This window comes from Psammomys obesus, unplaced genomic scaffold (genome assembly GCF_907164565.1).
Source record: "Psammomys obesus unplaced genomic scaffold, mPsaObe1.curated_primary_1811, whole genome shotgun sequence".
In the NCBI taxonomy this organism is placed as follows: Eukaryota; Metazoa; Chordata; class Mammalia; order Rodentia; family Muridae; genus Psammomys; species Psammomys obesus.
In genome coordinates this window covers 2,807,160-2,821,706 of record NW_026596149.1, presented here as the reverse complement: position 1 = coordinate 2,821,706, position 14,547 = coordinate 2,807,160, and the positions used below count along the sequence as shown (strand labels likewise).

The 14,547-nt window shown below is 47.8% G+C and overlaps 1 protein-coding gene across 1 annotated transcript in view; it reads right to left on the bottom strand.

Annotated features, from left to right (window-relative positions):
• The window catches only part of Pip4k2a (phosphatidylinositol-5-phosphate 4-kinase type 2 alpha), a 157,214-nt gene extending 142,673 nt beyond the window's left edge, over positions 1 to 14,541 (bottom strand). Inside the window, exon 1 of the mRNA XM_055593810.1 lies at positions 14,215 to 14,541. Within this exon, the coding sequence (XP_055449785.1) occupies positions 14,215 to 14,355 (141 nt within the window). The 5' untranslated portion in view covers positions 14,356 to 14,541. The remainder of the gene's footprint in view (positions 1 to 14,214) is intronic.
• Between the last annotated feature and the right edge of the window lie 6 nt (positions 14,542 to 14,547).

The window sequence follows — 14,547 nt, the reverse complement described above, 5'->3', positions numbered from 1 at the left end:
GGATCATGCTTCGAACGCTTGGTTTCCAGCTGATGGCTATTTTGGGTTTCCCAGGACTTGGGAGGCGGGCCTAGAGATGGTGGGTCACTATTCCAGGCTACTTCCTGTCGCTCTCTCCTTCCTGCCTGCTTGAAGTGAAGAGCTGTCCTCTGCGACACACACTTGCACTGCCATGACGTCCGGCTCAGGTAATGAGCCAGGCAATTTCGGGCAGAATCCTCTGAAGTGGTGAGCCAAAAAAAGCAGTCCCCCTTATGCTGCTGTTTTCAATGGGCACCTGATCTCAAGCACACAAAAGCCAATAGTGCTATATTCTCTGAAAAGGTAAAGAAGTTCCCCAGCCCCTGACACAACCAGCAGGAATCCTTGAGTTAGTTTAAGAGCCTAAGCTACCTGCCCATTACTAAGGATGGACTTAGCCAACCACACACTCTTTAACATTCCCCCTCTAACAACACACCCATCAGGCAGTTGGCTTGGGTCGAGAATGAGGGAAAAGAAAGTATTGTGATATACCAAAGTAAACATACACACACTTAAACCAAGATTAATTTCCCCCATAACTATGAAGTTAATAAGAGGCTTTGATGGGTTTACTAGATGAAGGGTCACTAACCAGTGGAAAGGAGGAGGAGCTCAGCTAGTAAAATGCCTGCCACAAATTCATCAAGACCCGAGTTCCCAGCAGCCATGAAGACAGCTCCAGCTATGTCAGAGTGAAAAAAGCTTCTGTCACCCTGACATCCGCTAGTGCTATCTGAGAAGATGAATCTTGATTGAGGAAATGCCTCCATCAGATGCCTATAGGCAGGTGATGGATTAGTGACATGGAAGTGATCGGTCCAGTGTTGGCGGTGCTATCCCTGGACAAGTGGTCCTGGGGTCATTAAGGAAACGAGTGGGTGAGCCATGAGGGATAGGCCAGGAAGCAACATTCTTCCATGGCCTCTGCTTCAGCTCCCACCTCCCCAGGTTCCTGTTCTGACTTCCCTCAGTGATAGACTATAAACTGTCAGCTGAAATAAACCCTCTCCTCTCCAAGTCGCTTTTGATTATGTTGTTCAGTCACAGAAACAGAAAGCAAACAGGACACCAGGGTGCTTGTCCACGCTGGCAGCCCCAGTAGGCTGGAGGAGAAGGAATGGGAGCAGAGAGGCAGAGCAGAGCACTGCCAGAGAAAGTCTAACTCTGCTAGGAGCAATAAGTATACTTCCTCAATAATGGGTTTTCAAAATACCTTCTCTTAAAGGCGCCAAAGGATCAAGGTATCAGTAGAGTTGGCCTGCCAATGCCACAAAGTGGATGGATGTGTAAGCAAGTCAGGGACTGTCCTTGACATACAAGGTAGCTGGAAACTCAGGGGAGAGCCTGGCGCCCGCTCAAGGAGTGGAGTCCATCAGGAAACCCCTTCTGCATGTGGCTGCGTTAAAGACTGACACTCTCCAGGTCGAGTGAAGCCACTCCTCCCCGGGGAGGAGCCCAAATTCATATTACTAAGAGGTACAAACCCTGACAAGTTGGGAGTTTATGTGGGTGTGTTCGAAGTCCAGAGTACCCAGAGACACCAGATAAAAACAATGCTCCTCCGTGAGTCATGCTTCCACCGTAAGACTCACAAAATCCTCCCTCGATAACTGTCTGGGGGAAATGGATGGATCACAGACAAGACAGTGAAGTGGGCATGGCAATGAGGAGTCACAGGAAAAAACAGCAGAAACAGCACATTGTAGAAAACATCCACACAGACCTCAGACAGTGGACTGTCGCAGTGCCTCACAGGCTCATGGGATTTAACGCGTGGCACACTTTGGAGGACCGGACATTTTAGAGGTTGTCTGAGGCCTCCAGAGAGTCAAACTACATGGAGCGAGTCAGGACCACACCGCAGTGTGACAGCGCTACACAGTAATGTTAATCTATTTACAAACTACTTCAGCCTCCAAACGACTCATTTGGTGAACCGCCTGCTTCCGCCAGCATGCGAGGAAGCTGCTGCTCTGTAGTTTCTGTGCACGAGGCAAAGTTCCTGCCAGCTGTGTGAACACAGCTCTTTCTTGGGTGCAGCCTGTGGCTCCCCACACCTCTTATCACCACCTTGCAGCTCCCCACTGTTAAGACATGCTTAACCAGCTCAGCAGAATGTCCCAACACTGTGCTCAATCCTAACCCAACCTCCACACAGCAACAAGGACTGAACGTGGAAGGGTTGCCGGGACACCCTCTGGGCACGGACAGGCTACCGTACACTCATTCAACAGTATTTTTGAGTTCCCACAAAGCACTTTTTCAGTGGAGGCGGTACAACCGAGACGAGATTTCCATTGTTCTGCACATGTAAGCAAGCGTCTCACACAGTGTCTGTCACAGAGAAAGGGAAAGAGCAGATGATACCGGACGGGTCCCCTTACTTTACGTTAGAGAGGCCACCTGAGAGGAAGCGTTCGAGAATCTGAGGGACGAACACTGCAACTGGCCCAAGAAATGAGCACAGAAGTTCTACGCTTGGTTAAGGACCAGAAGAACACCAGTGCGGCCATTCCAACGGGACTGCAGAATATTAGAGATGCAGGGAGAGAACCGATGACAGCCAGGAGGGATGTGCGGCCAGGCCAGCAGGCCTGAGGGATGGTATGGCTCAAATGCAAAATGTGCCCACAGGCTCATGTGTATGAAAACTTGATCCCCACTGGTGGTGCCTGCTGCTTCACGAGTGGCGGAATCTTCAGGAGGAAGATCCTAACTGGAGCGAGTGGGTCTCAGGACACACACGTACACACAACGGGACTGGTCCTGAGAGTTACACAGCCACGGCATACTTCTGATGTCCGTCTGTCTGTCTCTCTGTATATCTGTGTGCATGTTCCCTCTCTCTCCTCCCTCTTATCCAAGGGTGTACAAGCAGCCCCACTGTCACCACAGCCACGAGCCATTCTTTGCAGTGTTTCTTTATGTCTTCTCTGGCAAAACCTGAACTAAAATATATCCTTCCCTTGAACTGCTCCTTGTCTGATATCTCATTTGCTCACAGCAATGAGACAGGTAAACAGTAGAAGAGCCATAAGAAAAAAGAATCCAAAGTATAGTGTTTCTAGATGTAGTGGGGGGCCTCTGAAAGGCGTCACTGAGGAAGTGGCAAACTCTCGCGTCTGTGTCAGAAGCTCATTCTGTCACTGCTATCGAGGGTCTGGATTCAAGTAGTGCACAGGAAAACACAGGGAGGGTGCTCAGCAGAGCACATAGGAGCAGTGTGCAGTCTCTAGCCTGAGAAGAGAGTGGGCAAGAAACAAAGAAAAAAGTGACGAGCTTCCCACCTGGGCGTTTGGCTTGAATACTTGTGTACACAGTGGTCTATTTACAGAGGTGAAGACACAGGCTTAGACGAGATTGGAGTAGAGGAGTGGAAGGACTGGGATGCCTGTCAGAGTCATAGGAAGGTAACAGGTCAGAAACTGAGCAGAGAGCAGAGAGCAACGCTGCCACTCAGCTCCCTTTCTCCAACCTGCTGTCCAGGAGCATGGCCACACACTGGGCAGGCCTCTCCTAGCAATTAACCTGAACCAGATAATGTACCACAGGCATGCCCAGAGGCTAGCTTAGCCAACCAAGAAAATCACTCACAGGCATGCCTGGACCTGTCTCGAGTGTTTCAGATCTCATCAGGTAAGCCTGGAGATGAACCATGACACGGGACAGAGCAGAAATGAAAGAGCAGGGGCTTACCTGAGATGGGATGGGGAGTTCCGGTCAAAACTGGGGAGTGGGGAGCAGACTGCAACCCCTGAGAACCCGAGACAGCAGTGACTGCTTCTCCTGCCACCTAACATGGAAATCCCTAGAACAGCCAGCAGCATCCAGTACCTCGGCTACAACCTCCACTCAGTAGGCCCTAACTACGCATGGTGACAAAGACACTGAATTTAAGGTTTATCAGCTGAAATCAGGACAGCCATGGTGACTGACACCTTCAAGTGGCAGCTCCTGGCATATCCGCAGACTACACTGGGCAGTGGAAAGACACCACTGACCGTTTCAGGATGTCCAGTGCCGTCTAACAAAGGACGTCCACACAGGAGAACAGAGACATGGCGTAAGTCTACAGAGAAGAGGAAAACTTCTTTCAAAAGGTACAAAATGCACGCTGAAGGGTGAGTGCCACTGGAGAGATTCACATAAATTATCAAGTGACCCTGTCAGTACTGTGAAAATTTCTAACATCAATTTCTCAGCTCTTCAAGTTGGAGCCCAAACTGTTCTTCCAGCCATCTCCCAACATTTCCCACAACTCACCTCCTGGCTGTCAGTCTTCTTGGCAGAGAACCCTTTCTTTGCCTGAGTATTTATATCCAGTGCCTCAGAGAAAGAAAGGAAAGAAAGCAACAGCATGCTCTAGGTGCGGACAGGATACTACGGGCCTTATTTGCACAAGCAACCTGGCCTTCCTGTCATCCTCTAGGGCACACCAAGGAGCCCTAAGGGCCTGAATGCAGAGTGCCCTGGCTGGTGCTTTTCCAAACTATTCACAAGTGCCTGCTAGTTAAAATGTCCCACTGTGCTCCAGGAGCCCACAACCCAATAGTTTCTTGGGTAATGGCTAGTGCGGCTGTCCCATGAACCCCAGTGTGAGAGGGCAAGGCCACAGCCAGAGCCAACTACTCACACCACTCCTGTTGTCTTTGGCAGCTCTTGGCCCCTTGGCCTCGTGGATCCTTTCCCATGTTCTGTAACTGGGAGCGTGCATTTAATCTCCAGCTTCCCCTGCCCCCACATCACCTTTCCTGAAATGTGTGCCATGGCCCCCAAACAGAAGAAATCACGATCCAACTGTCAGCTGCTTAATTTCCTACCATTTCCTCCTGCCTCTCTGCTACAGCCACACAGCCTTCCCTGCAAGGTTGAGCCTCTAGGTCACCGAATCAGGTGATCCCTCCAGCCACAGTGCTTTTCACCTCCTCGGTGTCCTAGTTCCTCACTGCCTTCATGTCTAAGCTCCTCACCTCCTTCATGACTCTGCCCAGTGTGGTCTTAACAAACATATGCTCTGTCCACACTGCTCCAGCATCCAAGATACGTGAGCATGCTTCTATTGCACATCTGAGGCTATGAGCAATTTGCAGGCTGGGGCCATAACAAGTTCAATTTGCAGCTGAAGCATCTTAAGGTGTCTGTTATGTTTTGTTTTGAAAATGAGATATCAATTCAATAGCTCATATAATTTATAATCAATGAATGTGAATTAGATTTTGATACCTCAAACCACCTACTTACTAGCTGGAAGCATTAAAGATATAAAAATGAATACAATAACAAAATAGATAAAGCAAAGCTAGGGCAAATGTTAAATTCTAAAATAACAATTACAGATACATAGTATCAAATACAATGGTAATCTGATAGGATGAGCCAAGATGAAGTAACAATGAGTTTAACCTATGACCTAAATTAACGTGGCTTAGCACTCACGGCGTTTTGAAAGATAATAATGGCACTGCCATTGAAGAACTTCACGTGTACCAGCAACTACTTAGGCATTTCACAAGTACAGTCCAAAGTACTGGTGATGACTTACAATTTTTCTTTTTTTAATTAAACTTTTATTTTTTATATTAATTAGTTTATTCACTTTCTATCCCAGCTGTAGCCCTCTCCTTCCTCCCCTCCCAATCCAACCCTCTCTCCCGCATCTCCTCAATTTTTCAACCTTCAGTGGTATAAGGCATACTCACATGCCCATTCAAGTTTTCACTTTATTCCAATTCACTTTCAGACAGTATTCAATAAATCAGAGGATTTAAGCAACAAGTTCTGTCCTAGACTGTGTGATGCTTGACTGATCTCAATGTCACCTTGATGAGATCTAGAAGCAGTATTGAGAAAGGTCTCTGGGCATGCTTCTTGATTGGGTTGGGGCGAGAAGACCGCCACTGTGAGTTGTTTATTGCCTAGACTGAGATCCTAGCCTGTATAAAAGGAGGAGCTGAACTGGTTCAAGCATTTATCCCTCTGCATCTTAACCATGAACACAATGTGACCAAAATCTCAAGCTCCTGTCTCCACGACTCTCCTGTAGTAGTGGTGTGCAACCTGGAATGGTGAACCGAAGTAAGTGCTACTCAACATGTTTTGTCAGGGTATTTACCACAACAACAGGGAAAATAGCTAAAACACAATCTTGTCTAGATGTAGGCTAGTGTAAGTGTTCCCAGCACACTTAAAATAGGCTGGGCGGAACTCCCATGTCTAGGAAGTGGAGAGTATTAAATGCCCTCAGGATATTTCCAATTATGTACATTTCTGAGGACACACCCCATGGCAAGTTGAAGAATACCTATCCTAACTGAGTCCTCATCACAACCTCCAGAGCAAGTACTATACCACAAGAGGCTCCAAGCCACAACCCAGCTCCTAACAACTTCCATTTGAAGAACAATTAAGACCTAATACTTATCATGGGGCTGGCAAGAGAGCCCAGAGAGCAATGCTTCACAAGTAACCCTGGCAACCTGATATTGATCCCTGGAGCCCATGAAAAGGTGGAAGGAGAAAACTAACTTCACAAAGTCATTTTCTGACTTCCATACATGCCACATCCACAAAAAAATAAACATATAAATTTACTTTAAAAAACCCTCTGAAACTATGAGCTGAAACAAACTTAAAAACTAAAACAAGAATGGGTGGTGGTGGCACATACCTTTAATCCCAGCACTCAGGAGGCAGAAGCAGGAGGATCTCTGTGAGTTCAAGGCTAGCCTTGTCTACACAATGAGTTCCAGAACAGCCAAGGCTATGCAGAGAAACCCGGTCTTGAAAACCAAAACCACACAAACAAAAAACCAAAACAAAATGAAAGAACTAAAGAAAGAGAACCAGACAGACATATCTTTAAGTAAGTATGATGGTTAATTTTGACTAGCCTGGAAGATGAGTCACTCTTTGAGACCGTTTCCAGAGAGGGATAAATCAGAAAGGCTCTGGCATATTCAACAGTTTACCCCATTAGAGGTTCAAATTTTAAAAGAATTCTGAGGACGGTAATCTGTGGAAGGTAGGGCCTAGCTGTAAAAGGCGGGTTGCTTGGGCCATGCCTTGGAAAGGAGTATTCTGGTCGTTGCCACTTCCTGCTCTCTTCTTCTGCTCCCAGGAGGCCACAGGTAAGGGGCATCTGCCCCATGCTCTTGGCACTGCCTCCCCTCAAGCCCAAAGCAACAGGAGCCACAATAACCCTTTCTTCCTGTCTGTTATTTCTCTCTGTTTAGGTTGTTGTTTATCGCAGTGACAAAAATTCCGACCAACACAGTAAGTTACTGTTTTAAAACTCTCAACAACATTTTCCATGAATAGATTATATATTTATTCTCTGCCTGCACGTTTTCCACATAGAAATGATTTTCTTTCTGTCACAGGGAAAGTGCTTTTAAACAGTTTTATCTAGTATCAATAGCTCATGATTGTATACCCAAGAACAGCTTCTAACACTAGAAGAACTGGTAACAGACTCCTGGGCCAATGATTAGGGTACAGGTCAAAATCCCGCATGTGCCCAGCACTCAGCACAGTAGTTCATGAATTCAACCTATTCAAGTTCTCTGGTTCAGCATTCGGCCCACTGATGCCTGCATGATTTCCCAACTTTTACCACCTTCATCTTATCCTTGCAAATCTTCTTCACTCTGCTTTTTGAATCCCTGCATGGTCCGCAGACAGAATTCAGGGGAACTGTGAAGTCAACAGGATTCACTTAACAGCATTATTTTGAAATGTAAATAGGGCCTTTATTTCAGTAACACAGGGCTCCATAGAGTAATAAAGGAAAGGACTGTAATAAAAGTACATTCAGAGACCTTAGCTAAAAGGGTTAGCAACAGTCTAGGAAAGACGAAAACAAGGCTGACTAGCATGCATCCAGGGAAAACAGTAAGGAAACAGAAGAAAACATACCGCTAAATTGGATGGCATTTCTCACCTTCCACTCCTAATCTTCCAAAAAGAAGAGTGATTCCACTCATTCATACCTTTGATAGTCAGTCCTACTATCTCTCTCCCTCCCTCCATGCCTGAAGCCATGACTCTCAAAACACCCATCACAACCCTGACCACCAGAACGCCCTCACTCAGCCTGTTCCTTGTTGTCTCGCTCTTCCAAAGCTTGGAGATTCCACCTTCTGCTTTTGAGATCTAATTTAGCCTTTAGCAGTTCATTTTCACTGTCAACAAGACAAGATTATGTTTCAGCACGAAGACATACCTTTGGTTGTGTCTGTAAAAGTGTTTCCAAGAAGGTTTAACTGAGCAGAGCTCTGCCCTGAATGTAGACAGTGCTAACCCAGGGCTGGAGTCCCAGACTCAGTCAAAATGGAGAAGGCGGGCTGATCACCAAAATCCACTCTTCCCTAAGTCTTGATTACAGATTTGCTGTGACTGTCTCCTTCGTGTTCTGGCCACCATGCCTTCCTGCCAGGGTGTACTGCTGCCTCAAACTGTGAGCCAAAACATGCATGTCCTTAGGTTGTTTTATCACAGGAATGCGAATAGTAAACAATGCATTCCTTGATGCCTCTGTTAGTTACCTTCCCATTAATGAAGACTCCATAACCAAGGCAACTTAGAAAAACAGGCATTTAATTAGGGGCTTTCTTACCATTTCAGAGGGTGACAGGGAGCATGGAGCAGGCAGCATGGCGCTGGAGCAGCAGCTGAGCGCTCACATATGATCCACTGTTTTCTGGAGAGACGAGGCGTGCACATCTACTCGCCCCAGACAGGCCAGGGAATGGAGGCCACCAAAGTCCACTTGGCTGAACCAGCGGGTCTCATTGTGATGACAGCTCACAGCGGGACACGCGGATCACACTGCGCAGCCTGCAGTTCAGCAGGTTAGAGGATGTCCTTTCCAGACGCCTCAGCTGCTCTAAGCCCTGATAGCTCAGTGGCTACTTCTTCCAGGCAGTTTTCCCGTCTGATCTCAGAATCTCTGCAGCTTGGATTAACCTTTTCTGGGCAGGACTCTGTTTTTATTCTTTACTCTAGCACAGAGGCCTAGAGATTGTGGTCAGTTTCAGAGACTTCCTGAAGCTATTTTGCGTTGTTCACCTTCCTGCTTAAGAGCCTTCCCTAGAGAATGGAATGTTTCAATCTAGGAGGACACTGTTACACAATATCCACAAGCTGGAAGCAGAGAGAAAATGAAATGCTGGGCCTGGTGTTGGCTTTTGAAACCTCAAAGCCCATCCCCAGTGGGCTTTGGGAAGAATCGCAGCATTAGGAAGGTCAAGAAGCGCTCACCACACGGAGCTGGGAGACATTCTGAACATGTCTATGTTTAAAGGTGCCGTTCCTTCTGCTGCCTTGCTTCCTTCCCAAAGTGCAGCCCAGAAACTCAAACCTGATATCACCACCTGAGCTCATGCTAGAGGGGACAGCCTCAGACCTCACTTTCACCAGACTTGCTGAACCAGTGTCTGAAAAGTCCCCAAGTGATCCTTATGAATTATAGGCACAATAAACTTGGGAAACTTTTGATCTAGTGCTTATTAACATATTACCAACCTAACTGGATCCACATGTGGTCATTTTACTGAATCCTTATTTCTCACCCCTAGGCTTTAAGTATATTGTCTCATTTAACCCACGTAATAGCTCCTTGAGGCAATTGCCACCATCTCCAGGTTAGGAATTCATAAACTGAGGCTCAAGTGGGTAAACCAGCTGCTCTAAGAGCCATAGACAATGAGCAGGGGCTGAACCTAACCAGTCTGACCATAAACCATCCTCCAAACTGCACCAACTCCTGTCAATGTCCATTTATGTATTTCAGTGCTGGCAGATTTAACTGCTCAGGATGGCCACATGGTCTACCAACTTAACATAGATTTTGTTGGTTTATTACAGTTCATGTTGGCAGTCTTTCTAAAGGCACAGCAGATCATCCTGCCTTGGGACAGCATTCTGAATACTAAAGACATGCTAGTGCTTGATTAATGGAGAAAAACATGATAATCAGACCTCTGAAGGGAACACTAAGCTACTGCCTTAATAGTAAACTCCATGTATGACCAGTTCTTTCCTCTGAAAAGTAAAGTAGTAAAAAAAAAAAAAAAAAATAGTGGGGGGCTAGTTCTGAAATAAATGACTGGTTGGGTTCCACTCAGTGAGTTTCGTCTGATGTCTAGCTTCTTTATATTTTAATTGCTTTATTATGCTGTTTTTCAGCTGGATTCCACAGCAATCCACATTATTTTTAAGCCTAGCCTCCTCCTTCTTTGTCTATATCCTATATTTGGCTATCCCAGAGGTGATTACATATCTGAAATACAATTTATCTGTCTTCAGCCCCCACCTTGCTGAGAGTAAAATGCATGTTTCAGATGTTCTACACGGAAAACTACATATTCTCTAATCCACACATGACAGGACATATTGTCACAAGGCTACCCTGAGGGGACCCCCACAGGCATCAAGATCAACACCAGCTCTGTTACTAAGGGAGAGGCCCGCCTCAAGCGGCCCACCCAGCTTTGGGAACTCTCTCTAGGGGCTCTCCACCTGACATACTGTATGACCACTTAGTCCAAGAGGAAACTACAGTTGATTGAATCCAGACAGGTCAAGAGCTTCAGCGGTATTCTAGGGCCTGGATTGGAGACAGAACATTCTTTCAGAGAGCAGAAATGACAAGCTGAAATTAGGAAGTCATCAGTTCCCAGGCCCATGGAGTTTCTTAGCGAGCTATGAACAAGGAAAGGCAAATGAAGCAAGATTGGATTAGAAAATCAGACTGTACCAAGTACCTGGTCCTTAACATGCTCTGGTTCCCATCCTTCCTTCTACTGTGACTGCCTCCAAAACTCCCGAGATACTTAAAAATTTTCCTGTAACCTATTTGTGTTGTTATGGCTGGAAGTCACAATGCTTTAAGAACAATAAAGTGGCTATTTCTAAAGACAGTATTTGTTTTATATAAGTTTCTTTCTGCAGACAGCAACTGTGTCTTCCGTCATATATCTAAACAGGGTTTGAAATACTAATTTCCAAATAGCTCACATTTCACAGTGGATAAAAATCTCTGAGAATATCCATTTAAAACAAGTCTTGGCTCATTGCATTCAACACACTCCCTACACTATTAAAATGCCACTTTAGGAAGCTAACTGCTTGATCATTTTTAGTTTAATTTCCAATGTAACAAGATAAAACTGCCTTCTTAAGTCATCTTTTCCTTTATGTATTCAATTATATTCTCTGCTTTAAATGCTTAAAATAAAAATTGGCACAAATCCACTCACTGATGGAGATTTAAAGTTAGAAAGCAGTAACATATCAAATTAAGTGCACAATGGCAGGCTTATTCTCCACACTGAGCACCATCCAAATCAAGATGTTTTTCATTACCACTACAATGGACTTGAACATTTTCACCTTAATCCCAAATCTCTACATTTCAATCAAATAGACTTTGACTTAATAGATGGCAATGAAGTTCAGCTACAATCAGTCTGCCAAACTCAGGTCAGTGCTCTACAATCACCAGATTTCCTCCTCTTCCAGTCTAGGCTTTGAAAACTCCCAAGGTTGCTGCATATTCTGGGACTCCTAATGGGACGCTATGAGATCATTAAACTATAAACAGAGTTAAATGATTACAAGAACAATAATTTGCAACTCCTTTAATCCAACAAGCCCACTTCCCAGGCACAAACATTCATCCCCAAAACTGGTTAATAGTCACAGCTAAAGAATTAAAACACAGACTCAGCACGAGGAGGACCAGTTCCACCATAAGACACTCACATGATAAACATGTACAGTTTCCCTTCAATGCTCCAACTTTATGCTTGCTTTAAATATCCAATAAAAAGCCCGATGGAATTTTAAAAGCAAAAAATTGCTATATCTATGGTGAAATTGTCCCTGCTAATCCTAGTTACATTGGATTTGCAGGGGAAAGGCTCTGACTTGAATTATCTGCCTCTCTGCCATGCTTTCTCAAATGTCGCCATTCATATACATGCTTGCTATTGATAATGTGGATTTACTTATTCTAATATTATACTATAAACTTTGGTGCACAGAAGAGTATGATAAAACATCTTCCTGGTACCAATAATCGTTTCCTAAAATAAAACAACCCAGAAATGCGTGTCTTGGGGGGCGGTGGGGCGGTTAAACACATTGTGAGAAAATGAAGAAACATAACTTTCTTATGCCAAATTCCTCAAAATAAAGACACATAAACACGGATGGGAGGCATTTTAGCCACCCTCCCCACTGTGGCTGGCTCTGCACGTCCTGGTATGTATTAATTAATAACATACTTTCATGATACACTATTCTGGCAGTGCATATACTTAGAATTATTTAGTAACTATTCTTGAGAGCAATAGCAAGTAACACTGTCAGTCGGAAACAAACGTAGCAATTCAAAAATAAACACAAAGTAGCAACCCACAGGTTAAGCGAAGCTGGCCCAACCACACCTTTTTCTAAAGCAGACCGAAATTCAGACTAATTCTCAAACAGCCACTTTTCCCCCCAGCAGCATACTGTTGCCAGCACTTCACTATATTAAACCCGGACACACTCCTACCCAAAGCACCAGTGCTCCAAACGGAGGTAAAAAGCACCTATAAACATGGTCCACGGCCACCATCCTACTTGTGTTTATAGTGCCCCACTGCCGTAATTACGGAGCTGCGACTAGTAACGTAAACAACAAAAGGATATTTACAAAATCAGACAAAACGAAACTGTAGGCTGGTTACAACGGAGACTGTAACTTCACTTTCTGTTGAGAACTTGGGGCGGGGTATTTGGCGCAGTGGCGTCTGCAGTTCAGCTGACATTCTTAATAGCTAACGATGTCAGTAAGTTAAGGTGAACTTCAGTAGATGAAGCAGTAAACTAATACAAAATAACCGTTTCTCAACTTTTTAAGTCATTCCAGGTAAACACAGTCACCTTCATTTTATTTCACCTTTCCCAAGCTCCGCTTGGGGGTGGGGGGCGATGGGACAAATAAAAGACACTGAGCCGTTTCAACCAACTCCGTTAATTTCAGAGTGCAAACAGCACGTTAGCTTTCTGCCACTTCCCTTACGCTGAAAAGGACACCAGGGCACCCCCCGAAATCAAGAGCAGGGCAGCAGGCTGAGGCTTTGCCCCGACGCTGGCCGACCGCAGTGGGTAAGGTCACGGTCGAAATTCACGAGCTCATTGAAACAAGCTCAGCCAGCACCGCCTACCACGTTTCCCGACCCCATCTAGGCAGATTAAATCGACAGGAGTTTCCCCGCTGTCACATCAGCAGGGCGCTGTTGGAGCCCTCACACCGCAGTCCGCAGAGTCCGCAGCCGCGCGCCTTCTCCGTCCCCGGCGTGCGCCAGGCTAACTCCCAACGCGCTCCCCGCCAGCCTTCCAGGCCACCTCCCAAACGGAGGTCACTAACTCTAGACCACCTCGAACCCGCGCCCGCCGGGCCCCTCCGCTGTCACCGCGCTGGCCGCCCTTCCGCAGTCGGTGACTCTCGCCGGCTCCCCGGGATGGGCGGGGGAGGGGAGGCTCCCCGCAAGGAGGTCTGGAGAGGGCACAGCCGCTGGGCGGTGCGGGAAAGGACGGGGGAAAGGCGCTCGGCTTCGGGGCCTTATTTACGTTGCCTTTTTTCTTTGGAAAAAATAATTCCCCCTTGAATCCCGATAATACTGCCTTTAAAGGAAAAACAGAAAGCCGAGCTCTCCAGCGGCCGCCCCAGTCTTCTGGTTCACTCCAGTCCAGCCGCGGGAGGCTCCGGACGCCCTGCCAGGGCCAGTACACCTGCCCACCGGCGCGGGACACGCGGGCCCGGGTCCCAGGGAGGCGGCGGCCGCTCCTCCGCCCGGGCGGACGGCCGAGGCGGAGTCGGTCCCCGCACAAACTTCCACTGCCCGCTGGACGGGCAGCCGCCGGCGGGAGGGCGGCTGCGGGCGGCAGGCGCGGGAAGGCTCGGAAGCACAGCGACCGCCTCTCTCCCCGCACCCGCTGGGCTCCGAAGGGGCGCGAGCGGGGCCGGAGGAACCCTGGGGGCGGACGCGGGTCGCGGGGCCAGGGCACCCCAAGAGGCGAGCAGCCGAGGGCCCGCGACCCGGCCGGCCGGAGGTCCCCGCCCTGCCACCGCTGCAGCGGGAGGCGCGGGGCGGGGAGGCTGAGCCTGCCGAGCGCGAGCAGCGCCGCAGAGAGCCTTACCGAGTGGTTGACCCCCCACATGAGCACGCTGAGCAGCGGGTCGCTGGCCCGGAACAGCTTCACTTTCTGAGCCACGAAGTGCTTCTTTTTGGTCTTGGTCTTGCTCGCCAGCACGGACGCCAGGTTGCCGGGGGTCGCCATGGCCGCGGTCTAGGTCCCCTCCACCGCCGCGCGCCGAGGCCGGGGACCCGCCCTCCCTACACGCCGGCCCGGGCAGGCAGCCGCATCCCCCGGGGCGGCCGCCGCTGCGCGCCTGCTCCGGCCCCGCTCCGCCCGCGCTCGGTCCCGGGAGCTCGCTCCGCCCGCTCCGCGCGCCCGGCCGCCCAGGCTGCA